This window comes from Tachyglossus aculeatus, chromosome 22 (genome assembly GCF_015852505.1).
Source record: "Tachyglossus aculeatus isolate mTacAcu1 chromosome 22, mTacAcu1.pri, whole genome shotgun sequence".
Classification (NCBI taxonomy): Eukaryota; Metazoa; Chordata; class Mammalia; order Monotremata; family Tachyglossidae; genus Tachyglossus; species Tachyglossus aculeatus.
Genome location: NC_052087.1, coordinates 41,404,546 through 41,417,898, shown reverse-complemented (window position 1 = coordinate 41,417,898; position 13,353 = coordinate 41,404,546). Strand labels below are relative to the sequence as shown.

General features: G+C 48.2%; 2 protein-coding genes across 2 annotated transcripts in view; both read right to left on the bottom strand.

Annotated features, from left to right (window-relative positions):
• The window catches only part of DENND5A (DENN domain containing 5A), a 120,973-nt gene extending 113,748 nt beyond the window's left edge, over nt 1–7,225 (bottom strand). Inside the window, 1 exon segment of the mRNA XM_038764361.1 lies at nt 7,017–7,225. Coding sequence (XP_038620289.1) covers nt 7,017–7,140 — 124 coding nt within the window. The 5' untranslated portion in view covers nt 7,141–7,225.
• Nucleotides 7,201–12,320, bottom strand: LOC119944130 (serine/arginine repetitive matrix protein 2-like). The gene is made up of 3 exons (XM_038765349.1): nt 12,282–12,320; nt 8,138–8,538; nt 7,201–8,092 (listed from the first exon to the last, which is right to left on the bottom strand). The coding sequence occupies exons 1-3, from the start codon at nt 12,318–12,320 to the stop codon at nt 7,207–7,209; spliced, it is 1,326 nt and encodes a 441-aa protein (XP_038621277.1). The 3' UTR covers nt 7,201–7,206.
• Between the last annotated feature and the right edge of the window lie 1,033 nt (nt 12,321–13,353).

The window sequence follows — 13,353 nt, the reverse complement described above, 5'->3', positions numbered from 1 at the left end:
ACCCTATGAATATTATCCAAGACGTCAGATGCTGAAAAATTAGGGAGCAATCCATCAAATCAGTGGCATTTATAGAACCCTTACTGCTGCAGAGCACTGTACTAAGCGCTTGGGAGAGTACAATACAACTGAGTTGGTAACTCAGTTCCCCAACCACAATGAGTTTACATGCTAGAGGTATTCATTCATTCAATCATTTATTGAGTGCTTACTGTGTGCAATGCACTGTATTGAGCTCTTCAGAGAGTTCAATATACCAATACAAAATACACATACACTTTTGTTAACCGAGAAAGAATAAGGGACATCAACCAGAGAGTTTAACTTTATTACTGAGAAGGCCTTCATCTTCCTTCTCCCTCCTCATATAACCCAATGTATGCAGTTTTAAAATAAAGACCCAAACTATCACACGAGGTCCTGGGCGCTGTTCACACGCTGCACACTCCACAAGAATCATGTGGCTGCTTTAAGAAATCCCACCCCTTAATGAAACCATCAATTACACTGCCCATAAGTCTAGCCTTGGCTAGTGTGACTTCCTTTGGCCAATGGTTTCGACTGGACAACGATGCCGTGGCCCTGGACTCACTTTTGTTATTTCCTGAGCTCAGATATGCCAATGTAAATTTTGGAGCTTCATATCGTTCCACCCACCCAACTGTAGACACATACACATTTTCCGAGCTGCTCACATCTGCCGCCTCTTCGCAGTTCACTAGTAAAACATTCTGTGGCCGCTTTACAGTGCCAACATCCAGGAACGTCAAGGAGAGTCATTTTTTTTAATTATATAATACATCAAATGAAAATTCCCTTCAAGGTGACCACACTCGATAAACCTGAAACAGAAATCCAACCCGGCAAAAAATAGACAGGCTTAAAACCTGCTGATAAACCCATCCAATCTAGAATTGGTCTTATCATCCTGCTCATCAGATCACTGCAGAGGGAGTAATTATCAGTCAAATGGGTGGGGGGAGGAGATGGGTTAGGGATGGAAGGGGGAGAGAAGAACTGTTTTCTTAAGGATTGTTAATTCCTCTCTCAGGAAACCCTTCCAGGGCAAGGATCAATATTTATTCCCCAAATAGCAAATACAATGGGCTACACATGGGGGTAAAAAGAAAAAAAAGTCTACTGTTTCTATAGATAGCTTTCGGTCGATCTGTACAAACTGCGACAGAAACCACCATTGTCAGTTCTTTACTTGTTGCGTGGAGAAGGAGGCTGAAAATGTTAACAAATATGAGGCTTTGGGATTTTTTTCCTGCAACTCACTGACTGTCTAGCCTAAGCCACTGACTACCACTAACGAAGTAGGCCCAAAAGTAATCCTTGCAGAAGAGCAAAAGATGAACCAGTCCACAATTAAAAAAAACAAAACAAAAAAAAACCCAGCTCACCCTGACCCATTCCAGACTAAACACCGCCTTTGTACTAAAGAACCAAACAAATCACCATTCTTTACCACTGATCCTTCAACAAACTGGTCCCAAAGAGATGATTAGGCTGTCCTGAAGGTATTATTTCCTGCTCTGCCTGCCGGCTTTAGGAAGAAGATGCTTTCCAAAAGGGCTTAATATGACCTCAAATGACATCATCGTCTGCAGCAAACTGAAATCTTCATGTTAGTGGGGCAAGGGGTAGAAGGGAATGGAGAGCTTATATAACACCACCCAGCTGGTATCTAGACCAGTGCTTAGAACAGTGCTTGGCACATAATAAGCACTTAAGTTCCACAATAATTACTATTATCTTTTCTAAAAAAATCAGATCAAGTCCGATTAATTTATTAATGGTCATTTAAGAGGCTATCCAAGAGGGCCTTAGCCTAAGAGGGAGGGGTACCGGAGGTTCTCAACCAGTACAGTGCCTGGCACATAGTAAGCGCTTAACAAATACCATAATTAACATTAATTTCACTAGCTAGGCCAGAACGCAGGGCTCCTCGGTGCCTCCCGAGGTCTTGGAAGCAATTCCCAATTTTCTATATTTCAGTTACTATGACATCATCCTTCTGGAGCATGAAGGAGGACCTGCAGGAAAGGAGAAGCTCTAGGGAGAGTCACGGTATGGATGGACCCCAGGCTGTTCATGTTTAGCTTTGTTGCATTTTAGAGAGGGTCCCCAGGCCCTCCTTGGTTTCCCTGTAAACCTCCCCTTTTGTCCTCCCTGCCCAACCACCCCCCCACCACAAAAAAGGACGAAACATGCTTTAAATTCAGTGCCTCAGCTTCAAAGGCAGCCTGTTGGTTAAATAAATGATCTTAGCTTTACCCTGCTGCAACCGCACTGGAAAACCTGTCCTGAAAGACAGGGAGAGAATCTTTCTTCACAGGGTTTTCTGCCTCACCCTCCTTCCTTTGTTTACCTCCCAAGGTTTAATTATGTCATATGGACATACCACGACTACACACTAGAAGCGAGAGTCAACAGTCCCTAAAAAAACAATATGAACTATCATTCACAAATGAACCCCAGCTCTCTTTTCTAAAACCCCGTTTCCATACTGCTTAGCAAAGATAGCATAAAAAATTATCCCCTGGTTTCCATTAGATTTGTGGCCTGAGATTAATTTTAGATCGGGCCTATGGAATATTTTTAATACCAAATAACTGGGCATGCTTGTACAAGAAATCTTTATACCCTGGGATGCTAGCTTTCGCTAGAGCGTTTAACCCATCTAAAGATCATTCAGACTCCTTGCAACACACTTTGAGTCTCATACATATTAGATGCCCACATCTGAAAGCCATTCATTAACATCCGTCCTACATGTAGCAAATATTCACTTGCATACCAACAAAAAGTAATTCTGAGATGTGATTTGGAAAGCAGAACACAAGGCCTGGTATAAATTTATCTTCAAAAAGAGGAAAAAAAGGCTTCGGAGGCCAGGTGAGCAATTTTCTTCCAGAATATTCACTTAATGAAGCATAGTATTGTTGATGACCTTCCTAAGAGGCGATAGTTAAAAAAAGACCATTGAAATCCCCCACATCACTTCTTAGAAAGTGAGGGCATATATGTTTGTAGATAAGCAATCTTATAAAGCACAACGCTGGAATTTTTCGGGTGACTAACAAGAAAAATTGTCCTGTTATCCCCAAGGAGATGTAAAACTAGTCAACAGAATCACCAATTCGTACGAATTTCACTTTACAGTGAGCACATCATGACAGTGAAGTGACGGGAGTTCCCTCATCAATAATATTTAGATGATGCTTAAAAGAATACCACCAGCAATATGAAACCCAGGCAGAGGAGACCACAGCCAGGAAACACAATTGCACAATTTGGAAGGCATGTTGTTAAAAAAAAAAAAAAGGAGCCTCTAAACACAAACCAATAACAGAAATTTTCCAAACATAATCGGCTGAAAAACACTCTGAGTGTGTACAAAAATTTCTGGGATAACTTCCATGGCTCCTCTCACTTCGCTACAGTCGTTTCGATTCCGATCACTTCCCCTCTTCTTTCTGTTCCCTTTATTTTTTGAGGGGGTTGGGAGGGAGCCCCGAAAAAGTGCCCGTAAGCCTATATTCACAATCCACCTCTGTTTCAATGGTTTCAGGAAAAGCACATTTTCTCCCCTTTTCAAAAGCGGATTTTTTTTTTAGAAAAAGAATACTTTAGTTAGGCCTCTGTAGTTACTGTCACCAAAAAGAGACTCCCTCCGGGTCAATATACACTGTGTCACCTTATCCAGATGAGCTGAGTAATTACCAAGTACAGCATTCGATACTAAAATCAGCACGTTAGATATACTGCAACGTTTCCAGCGTTGAATCCTGAAATCTGGGGCCTATATAGGGTACGGATGTGCACAGGAAGGCCTCGGATACTCTTAAAGAAAGTTACACATGAGAAACCTCACTCCAAAAGTTTAAAAACTCAGGAAGGAATTTGAGTTCTCCAGGCCGTAAGGTATCTTTCTTTCCACCACAAAACGTTTGGGAAATTATACGCAACATCAGTATATTACATGTCACCAAAACAGCAACAAATCAGGAATGCAAGGTTTTTTTAAAAAAGTTTTCTCTTGCTGTCCTCTCTTGAAACTGAAACTCTCCTGCTTCTGCAGTGTCACCCCACCCCTCATCATCAATGGTATTTATTGAGCCCTTACTGTATGCAAAGCACTGTACTAATCATAACACTCCTGCTTCTGCACCGTATCATCCCACCCCTCATCATCAATGGTATTTATTGAGCCCTTACTGTATGCAGAGCACTGTACTAATTATAGTTATTGAGTGCTTACTGGGTGCAGAGCACTGTACTAAGAGCTTGGTGGGAGAGTCCAATACAGCAGAGTTGGCACCCTTCACAGCCTAGGGGGTCTGTCACCTCTAGACCATAAGCTCATTGTGGGCAGGGGACAAGTCTACAGGGTCTGTTATATTGTACACTCCCAAGCCTTTAGTAGAGTGCTCTGCACACAGTAAGTGCTCAATAAATACGGTTGATTGACGGTCCCTGGGCCTTTGAAGGGACAGACAGGCCTCCAGCTCTCTGACACTACAACTGGGAAAGGGGAGTGGTTAGGAAAAGACAGTTAAGGGGAAACATCCCAACCAGTCTGTCCACCCAAGGCAGCTGTCCCTAATTCATTCGATCGTATTTACTGAGCGCTTACTGTGTGCGGAGCACTGTATTAAGTGCTTGGGAAGTACAAGTCAGCAACAGAGACGGTCCCTACCCAACAACGGTCCCTAATCTCCCTCTCCTCTCCCCTACCCACTAACCAACCCTAGTGTGCTACTGTTTGCACCACATTTCTAGACAGAGGAGCAGCATGGCCTAGTGTAAAGAGCACAGGCCTGCAAGTCAAAGCCCCTGAGTTCTAATCCTGCTCCCCCACTTGTCCGCTGTGTGACCTTGGGTAAGTCACTCAGTTCTCCGTGCCTCCGCTCCTTCATCTGCAAAATGGGGATTAGGACTGTGAGCCCCATCTGGGACACGGATTGGGTCCAACCTGATAACCTTGTATTCATTCAATCGTATTTACTGAGCGCTTACTGTGTGCAAACCACTGTATTAAGTGCTTGGGAAGTACAAGTCAGCAACATATAGAGACGGTCCCTACCCAACAACGAGTTGTGTGTCTTCCCCAGAGCTTAGAAAGGTTCTTGACACATAGTAAGCGTTCAACAAATATCATCGTTATTATTACTAAACTCCCCTTTTAGACGGTGAGCCCACTGTTGGGTAGGGACTGTCTCTATATGTTGCCAACTTGTACTTCCCAAGCGCTCAGTACAGTGCTCTGCACACAGTAAGCGCTCAATAAATACGATTGATTGATAAACTGGATGCTCATTATGGGCGGGGACCGTGCCAGCCAACTCTGTTACCAGGGCACTCTCCAAAGCGCTTAGTCCAGTGCTCTGCACACTGTAGGCGCTCAATAAATACCACTGATTGATTGTTTAATCTGTGCCTGCATCAAAGTTGATGGGGTGGCAAGCCACCCCCTCAGCGGGGTCCGCCTGGGCAGCGAGGTACCAGCTCGGAGTGGTGACTACAGCACGGGCCTGGGAGTGGGAAGGTCATGAGTTCTAATCCCGACTCCAACATTTGTCTGCCACTATGTGACCTTGGGGAGTCACTTTTCTTCTCAGTGATCTCATCTGTAAAATGGGCACTGCGACTGCCAGCCCCAGGAGGGACAGGGACTGTGTCCAACCCGATTTGCTTGCATCCACCCCAGCTCTGAATATTCATTCAATTGCATTTATTGAGCGCTTACTGTGTGCACAACACTGTACTAAGCACTTGAAAGAGTACAAGATAACACTACATAACGCTCCCTACCCACAGTGAGCTTACAGTCTGGAGGAAGAGACAGACACTAATATAAATGACAATAATTACAGTACTTGTTAAACACTTACTATTCTATTTATTTTATTTTGTTAATATGTTTTGTTGTCTGTCTCCCCCTTCTAGACTGTGAGCCCGTTGTTGGGTAGGGACCGTCTCTATATGTTGCCAACTTGTACTTCCCAAGCGCTTAGTACAGTGCTCTGCAAACAGTAAACACTCAATAAATACGATTGAATGAATGAAGCATTTACTATGTGCCAAGCACTGTTCTAAGCAATAGCATAGATAGAAGTTAATCAGGTTGGACACACTCCCTGTCCCACATGGGGCTCACAGTCTTAATCCCCATTTTAGATGACGCCTGGCACCTAGTAAGCGTTTAACAAATACCATCATCATTCATTCAATCGTATTTATTGAGCACTTACTGTGTGCAGAGCACTGTACTACGCGCTTGGGAAGTACAGGTTGGCAACATATCATGATGATCATTATTAAATAGCACCGGATTATTAGAGAAGCAGCGTGGCTCGGTAGAAAGAGCCCGGGCTTTGGAGTCAGAGGTCATGGGTTCTAATCCCAGCTCCGCCACTGGTCAGCTGTGTGACTTTGGACAAGTCACTTCTCTCGTGGCTCGGTGGAAAGAACACGGGCTTTGGAGTCAGAGGTCAATCAATCAATCGTACTTATTGAGCGCTTACTGTGTGCAGAGCACTGTACTAAGTGCTTGGGAGGTACAAGTTGGCAATTTATTTTGTTAGTATGGTTGGTTTTGTTCTCTGTCTCCCCCTTTTAGACTGTGAGCCCACTGTTGGGTAGGGACTGTCTCTATATGTTGCCAAATTTGTACTTCCCAAGCGCTTAGTACAGTGCTCTGCACATAGGAAGCGCTCAATAAATATGATTGATGATGATATAAAGACAGTCGCTACCCACCAGTGGGCTCACAGTCTAGAAGGGGTCACGGGTTCAAATCCCGGCTCTGCCGCTTGTCAGCTGTGTGACTTCGGGCAAGTCACTTAACTTCTCTGGGCCTCAGTTCCCTCATCTGTAAACTGAGGATTGAGACTGTGAGCCCCATGTGGGACAAGCTGATCACCTTGTAACTTCCCTGGCGCTCAGAACAGAGCTTGGCACGTAGTAAGCGCTTAATAAACGTCATTATTATTGTTCTGGCCACTCACCCGACAGCTCGTCCGGCTCCAGGCCGGTTTCGGTGTCCAGCCCGCAGATGACAAAGTAATCGGCAAAGCGGCTGGGGGCTGAGCTGCTGCCGCCGCCACCGCCACCTCCACCACCTCCACTCATGGCGCCGCCGATTTGTACTTCCCAAACGCTCAGTCCAGTGCTCTGCACACAGTAAGCGCTCAACCACTACAATCGAGTGCGTGCCGGTGGTGTTCCCTCCGATGACCTCAAGCAGCCCGAGCTGCTGCAACGGAGCCTCCGATCGTTGCAGTTGCGACTGCTGCTCCTGCAGCTCCGGTCCTTTCTGCTGTAGGTCCCGGGCCTCCTCCGCTCTTTCCCCCTAATGCAACAGCTGCAGCTCCTGCGCCTCCTTCGCTCTTTCCCCCTAATGCAACCGCTGCAGGTCCCGAGCCTGCTCCACTCCTTCCCCCTAATGCAACCGCTGCAGCTCCTGCGCCTCCTTCGCTCTTTCCCCCTAATGCAACCGCTGCAGGTCCCGAGCCTGCTCCGCTCCTTCCCCCTAATGCAACCGCCGCGGCTGCCGGTCCCGAGCCTGCTCCGCTCCTTCCCCCTAATGCAACCGCTGCAGGTCCCGAGCCTCCTCCGCTCTTTCCCTCCAATGCAACCACTGCAGCTGTAAGTCCCGAGCCTGCCCCGCTCCTTCCCCCTAATGCAACCACTGCAGGTCCCGAGCCTCCGCCGCTCTTTCCCCCCAATGCAACCTCTGCAGCTGTAAGTCCCGAGCCTGCCCCGCTCCTTCCCCCTAATGCAACCACTGCAGGTCCCGAACCTGCTCCGCTCGTTCCCCCTATTGCAACCGCTGCTGCTCCCGAACCTGCTCCGCTCGTTCCCCCTAATGCAACCGCTGCTGGTCCCGAGCCTGCTCCGCTCGTTCCCCCTAATGCAACCCCTGCACGTCCCGAGCCTGCTCCGCTCCTTGCCCCTAATGCAACCGGTGCAGGTCCCGAGCCTGCTCCACTCCTTCCCCCTAATGCAACCGCTGCGGCTGCAGGTCCAGAGCCTGCTCCACTCCTTCCCCCTAATGCAACCGCTGCGGCTGCAGGTCCCGAGCCTGCTCCGCTCGTTCCCCCTAATGCAACCGCTGCAGCTCCCGAGCCTGCTCCGCTCGTTCCCCCTAATGCAACCGCTGCAGGTCCCGAGCCTCCTCCGCTCCTTCCCCCTAATGCAACCGCTGCAGCTCCGGAGCCTGCTCCGCTCCTTGCCCCTAATGCAACCGCTGCAGCTCCCGAGCCTGCTCCGCTCCTTCCCCCTAATGCAACCGCTGCAGCTCCGGAGCCTGCTCCGCTCCTTCCCCCTAATGCAACCGCTGCAGCTGCAACTCCCGCGCCTGCTCCGCGCCTCGCCCCTAATGCAACGGCTGCAGCTGCCGCAGGCGCCGCAGCTCCCGGGGCTCCGGTCCTCGCTGGGGCTGCGACTGCCATGATGGAGCGGAGCGGAGCGGCGGAGGCGGCATCGTCGGCTCCTTCCCCGCCTCCCCGGCCGGACCGCGCATGCGCGCTGGGGACCGGACCGGGGGGAGGGGGGGGGCAAGGGCCTAACCGATGACGTAATGCTCCTCGCTGGGCGGCTGCCTCCGCGACATTCAGTCAGTCAGTCACTCATTCATTCAATCGCATTCATTCATTCATTCATTCGATCGTATTTCTTGAGCGCTTACCGCGTGCGGAGCACTGGGCTAAGCGCTTGGGAAGTACAATTCGGCAACAGATAGGGACAATCCCCACCCAACAACGGGCTCGCAGTCTAGAAGTATATGTATATGTATATATATATATATATATATATATATATATATATATATATATATAATATGTATATATGTTTGTACATATTTATTACTCTATTTATTTATTTATTTTATCTGTACCTATCCTATTTATTTTCTTTTGTTAGTATGTTCGGTTTTGTCCTCTGTCTCCCCCTTTTAGACTGTGGGCCCACTGCTGGGTAGGGACTGTCTCTATAGGTTGCCAATTTGTACTTCCCAAGCGCTTAGTACAGTGCTCTCTGCACATCATCATCATCATCAATCGTATTAATTGAGCGCTTACTATGTGCAGAGCACTGTGCTAAGCGCTTGGGAAGTACAAATTGGCACATAGTAAGCGCTCAATAAATACGATTGATGATGATGATAGAAGGGGGGGCGGACAACAAAACAAAACATATTAGCAAAATAAAATGAATAGAATACGTACAAGTAAAATAAATAGAGTGATAAATACGTACAAACATATATACATATATACAGGTGCTGTGGGGAAGGGAAGGAGGTAAGGCAGCGGGGATGGAGAGGGGGAGGAGGGGGAGAGGAAGGAGGGGGCTCAGTCTGGGAAGGCCTCCTGGAGGAGGTGAGCTCTCAGTAGGGCCTTGAGTCAATCAATCAATCAATCAATCGTATTTATTGAGCGCTTACTGTGTGCAGAGCATTGTACTAAGCGCTTGGGAAGTACAAGTTGGCAACATCTAGAGACAGTCCCAACCCAACAGCGGGCTCACAGTCTAGAAGGGGGAGACAGAGAACAAAACCAAACATATTAACAAAATAAAATAAATAGAATAAATATGTACAAATAAAATAGAGTAGTAAATACGTGCAAACATATATACATACATACAGTTGCTGTGGGGAAGGGAAGGAGGTAAGGCGGGGGGAAGAGGAAGGAGGGGGCTCAGTCTGGGAAGGCCTCCTGGAGGAGGTGAGCTCTCAGTAGGGCTTTGAAGGGAAGAAGAGAGCTAGCTTGGCGGATGTGTGGAGGGAGGGCATTCCGGGCCAGGGGGAGGACGTGGGCTGGGGGTCAATGGTGGGACAGGTGAGAACGAGGCACAGGGAGGAGGTGAGCGGTGGCAGAGGAGCGGAGGGTGCGGGCTGGGCTGGAGAAGGAGAGAAGGGAGGTGAGGTAGGAGGGGGTGAGGTGATGGACAGCTTTGAAGCTGAGAGTGAGGAGTTTTTACTTGATGTCTAGGTTGACAGGCAGACACTGATGATTTTTGAGGAGGGGAACTCAACTCCTTGAACGAGTTGTCTACACGAGCAGCCTAGAATTCCTCAACAACAACTCTCTCCTCGACTCCCTCCAGTCTGGCTTCCGTCCCCTACATTCCACGGAAACTGCCCTCTCAAAGGTCACCAATGACCTCCTGCTTGCCAAATCCAACGGTTCATACTCTGTCCTAATCCTCCTCGACCCCTCAGCTGCCTTCGACACTGTGGACCACCCCCTTCTCCTCAACACGCTATCTGACCTTGGCTTCACAGACTCCGTCCTCTCCTGGTTCTCCTCTTATCTCTCCGGTCGTTCTTTCTCAGTCTCTTTTGCAGGCTCCTCCTCCCCCTCCCATCCTCTTACTGTGGGGGTTCCCCAAGGTTCAGTGCTTGGTCCCCTTCTGTTCTCGATCTACACGCACTCCCTTGGTGATCTCATTCGCTCCCACGGCTTCAACTATCATCTCTACGCTGATGACACCCAGATCTACATCTCTGCCCCTGCTCTCTCCCCCTCTCTCCAGGCTCGCATCTCCTCCTGCCTTCAGGACATCTCCATCTGGATGTCTGCCTGCCACCTAAAGCTCAACATGTCGAAGACTGAACTCCTTGTCTTCCCTCCCAAACCCTGTCCTCTCCCTGATTTTTCTATCACTGTAGACGGCACTACCATCCTTCCCGTCTCACAAGCCCGCAACCTTGGTGTCATCCTCGACTCCGCTCTCTCATTCACCCCTCACATCCAAGCCGTCGCCAAAACCTGCCGGTCTCAGTTCCGCAACATTGCCAAGATCTGCCCTTTCCTCTCCATCCAAACCGCTACCCTGCTCATTCAAGCTCTCATCCTATCCCGTCTGGACTACTGCATCAGCCTTCTCTCTGATCTCCCATCCTCGTGTCTCTCCCCACTTCAATCCATACTTCATGCTACTGCCCGGATTATCTTTGTCCAGAAACGCTCTGGGCATATTACTCCCCTCCTCAAAAATCTCCAGTGGCTACCAATCAATCTGCGCATCAGGCAGAAACTCCTCACCCTGGGCTTCAAGGCTGTCCATCACCTCGCCCCCTCCTACCTCACCTCCCTTCTCTCCTTCCACAGCCCACCCCACACCCTCCGCTCTTCTGCCGCTAATCTCCTCACCGTACCTCGTTCTCGCCTGTCCCACCATCGACCCCCGGCCCACGTCATCCCCCGGGCCTGGAATGCCCTCCCTCAGCCCATCCGCCAAGCTAGCTCTCTTCCTCCCTTCAAGGCCCTACTGAGAGCTCACCTCCTCCAGGAGGCCTTCCCAGACTGAGCCCCTTCCTTCCTCTCCCCCTCGTCCCCCTCTCGATCCCCCCCATCTTACCTCCTTCCCTTCCCCACAGCACCTGTATATATGTATATATGTTTCTACATATTTATTACTCTATTTATTTATTTATTTATTTATTTTACTTGTACATATCTATTCTATTTATTTCATTTTGTTAGTATGTTTGGTTTTGTCTCCCCCTTTTAGACTGTGAGCACACTGTTGGGTAGGGACTGTCTCTATATGTTGCCAATTTGTACTTCCCAAGTGCTTAGTACAGTGCTCTGCACACAGTAAGCGCTCAATAAGTACGATTGATGATGATGATGATGATGATGATGATGATGATAGTTGAAGCCGTGGGAGCAAATGATATCACCAAGGGAGTGAGTGTAGATAGAGAACAGAAGGGGACCAAGAACTGACCTTACAGTAAGGGGATGAGAGGAGGAGGAGGAGCCCGCAAAGGAGACTGAGAAGGAACAGCCGGAGAGATAAAAGGAGAACCAGGAGAGGACGGAGTCTGTGAAGCCATGGGACTCACAGTTTTAATCCCCATTGGGCAAGCCATTTAACTTCTCTGTGCCTCAGTGACCTCATCTGTAAAAAATGGAGATTGAGACTGTAGGCCCCACGTGGGACAACCTGCTTACCTTGTACCTACACCAGCACTTAGAACAGCGCTTGGCATATAGTAAGCGCTTAACAAATACCATAATTATTATTACTATGATAATGAAAGGTGTGGCTTTGAAATTAAGTGGCTCCTTCTCATTTGCAATACTGGGGAACCCCTGCCTCCCCACCACCTCCCCAAGAGAGGTAATAACAGACTGCCCATTCACAAAGAGCGTTCCCTAGGCCTAAATGTTTTGGGCAAAAGGCTTGAGGAAGCTTCCCAGCTTTGAAGTGTCACATATTCTGGGACTGAGGACTCCAGGTAACCTTTCTTTCACCTTCTGTTTCTCCCCCCACCCTTCCTCCGGTTTCGTCATCCTTATAGTGATGACTTTGAATCTGAGACGCTGCGGTGTGGTTCCAAGCGTCGAGGGATTTTACCACATCAGTAAGCTGTTTTGACAACCTGTGTGTTTGCTTTTTGACTCGCGGGACCAGTAGCTTGTCTCCCAGGGGTGATTGCCGGAGCTAAAGGCAGCAGGTGGGAAGACTGAGCCCACTGTTGGGTAGGGACTGTCTCTATATGTTGCCAATTTGTACTTCCCAAGCGCTTAGTACAGTGCTCTGCACATAGTAAGCGCTCAATAAATACGATTGATGATGATTAGGGTGCCTTGATCTCGGCTATTTTGCTGCCGACTCCTTGCCCACGTCCTGTTTCTGGCCTAAAATGCCCTCCCTCCTCAAATCCAACAGACTCTCCCCCCATTCAAAGCCTTATTGAAGGCACATCACCTCCAGGAGGCCTTCCCTAAGCCCCCCTTTCCTCTTCTCCCACTCCCTTCTGCATCTCCCTGACTTGCCCCCTTGGTTTATCCCCCCTCCGAGCCCCACAGCACTTATGTACATATCTGTCATTTATTTATATTAATGTCTGTCTCCCCCCACCTCCACCACTAGACTGTAAGCTCGTTGTGGGTAGGGAATGTATCTGTTTATTGTTGTATCATACTCTCCTAATAATAATAATAATGGCATTTATTAAGTGCTTACTATGTGCAAAGCACTGTTCTAAGCTTTAAGCGCTTAGTACAGCGCTGTGCACACAGTCGGCGCTTAATAAATACGATTGAAGAATGCTCTGCATACAGTGCTTGATAAATACAATTCATCATCATCAATCGTATTTATTGAGCGCTTACTGTGTGCAGAGCACTGTACTAAGCTCTTAGGGAGTACAAATTGGCAACATATAGAGACAGTCCCTACCCAACAGTGGGCTCACAGTCTAAAAGAATTGTACAGTTGAATTTGTACATTTGGGTCTGAACTACACAATTCTTTACACATATGTGAGGCCAGGTGGACTTAAATAGGACTTTCCTCCCTTTCAAGGCCTCTGAGCTTGTA

Bases quoted from the DNA above. Each gene is read 5' to 3' on its own strand.
- LOC119944130 (XM_038765349.1), bottom strand. From the start codon at position 12,320: ATGACGAAACCGGAGGAAGGGTGGGGGGAGAAACAGAAG. The intron at 8,539-12,281 runs GTGAAAGAAAGG...TCCGGTCCCCAG, and splicing joins GGTGGGGGGAGAAACAGAAG to CGCGCATGCGCGGTCCGGCC. The intron at 8,093-8,137 runs GCTCGGGAGCTG...CGAGCGGAGCAG, and splicing joins AGGGGGAACGAGCGGAGCAG to GCTCGGGACCTGCAGCCGCA.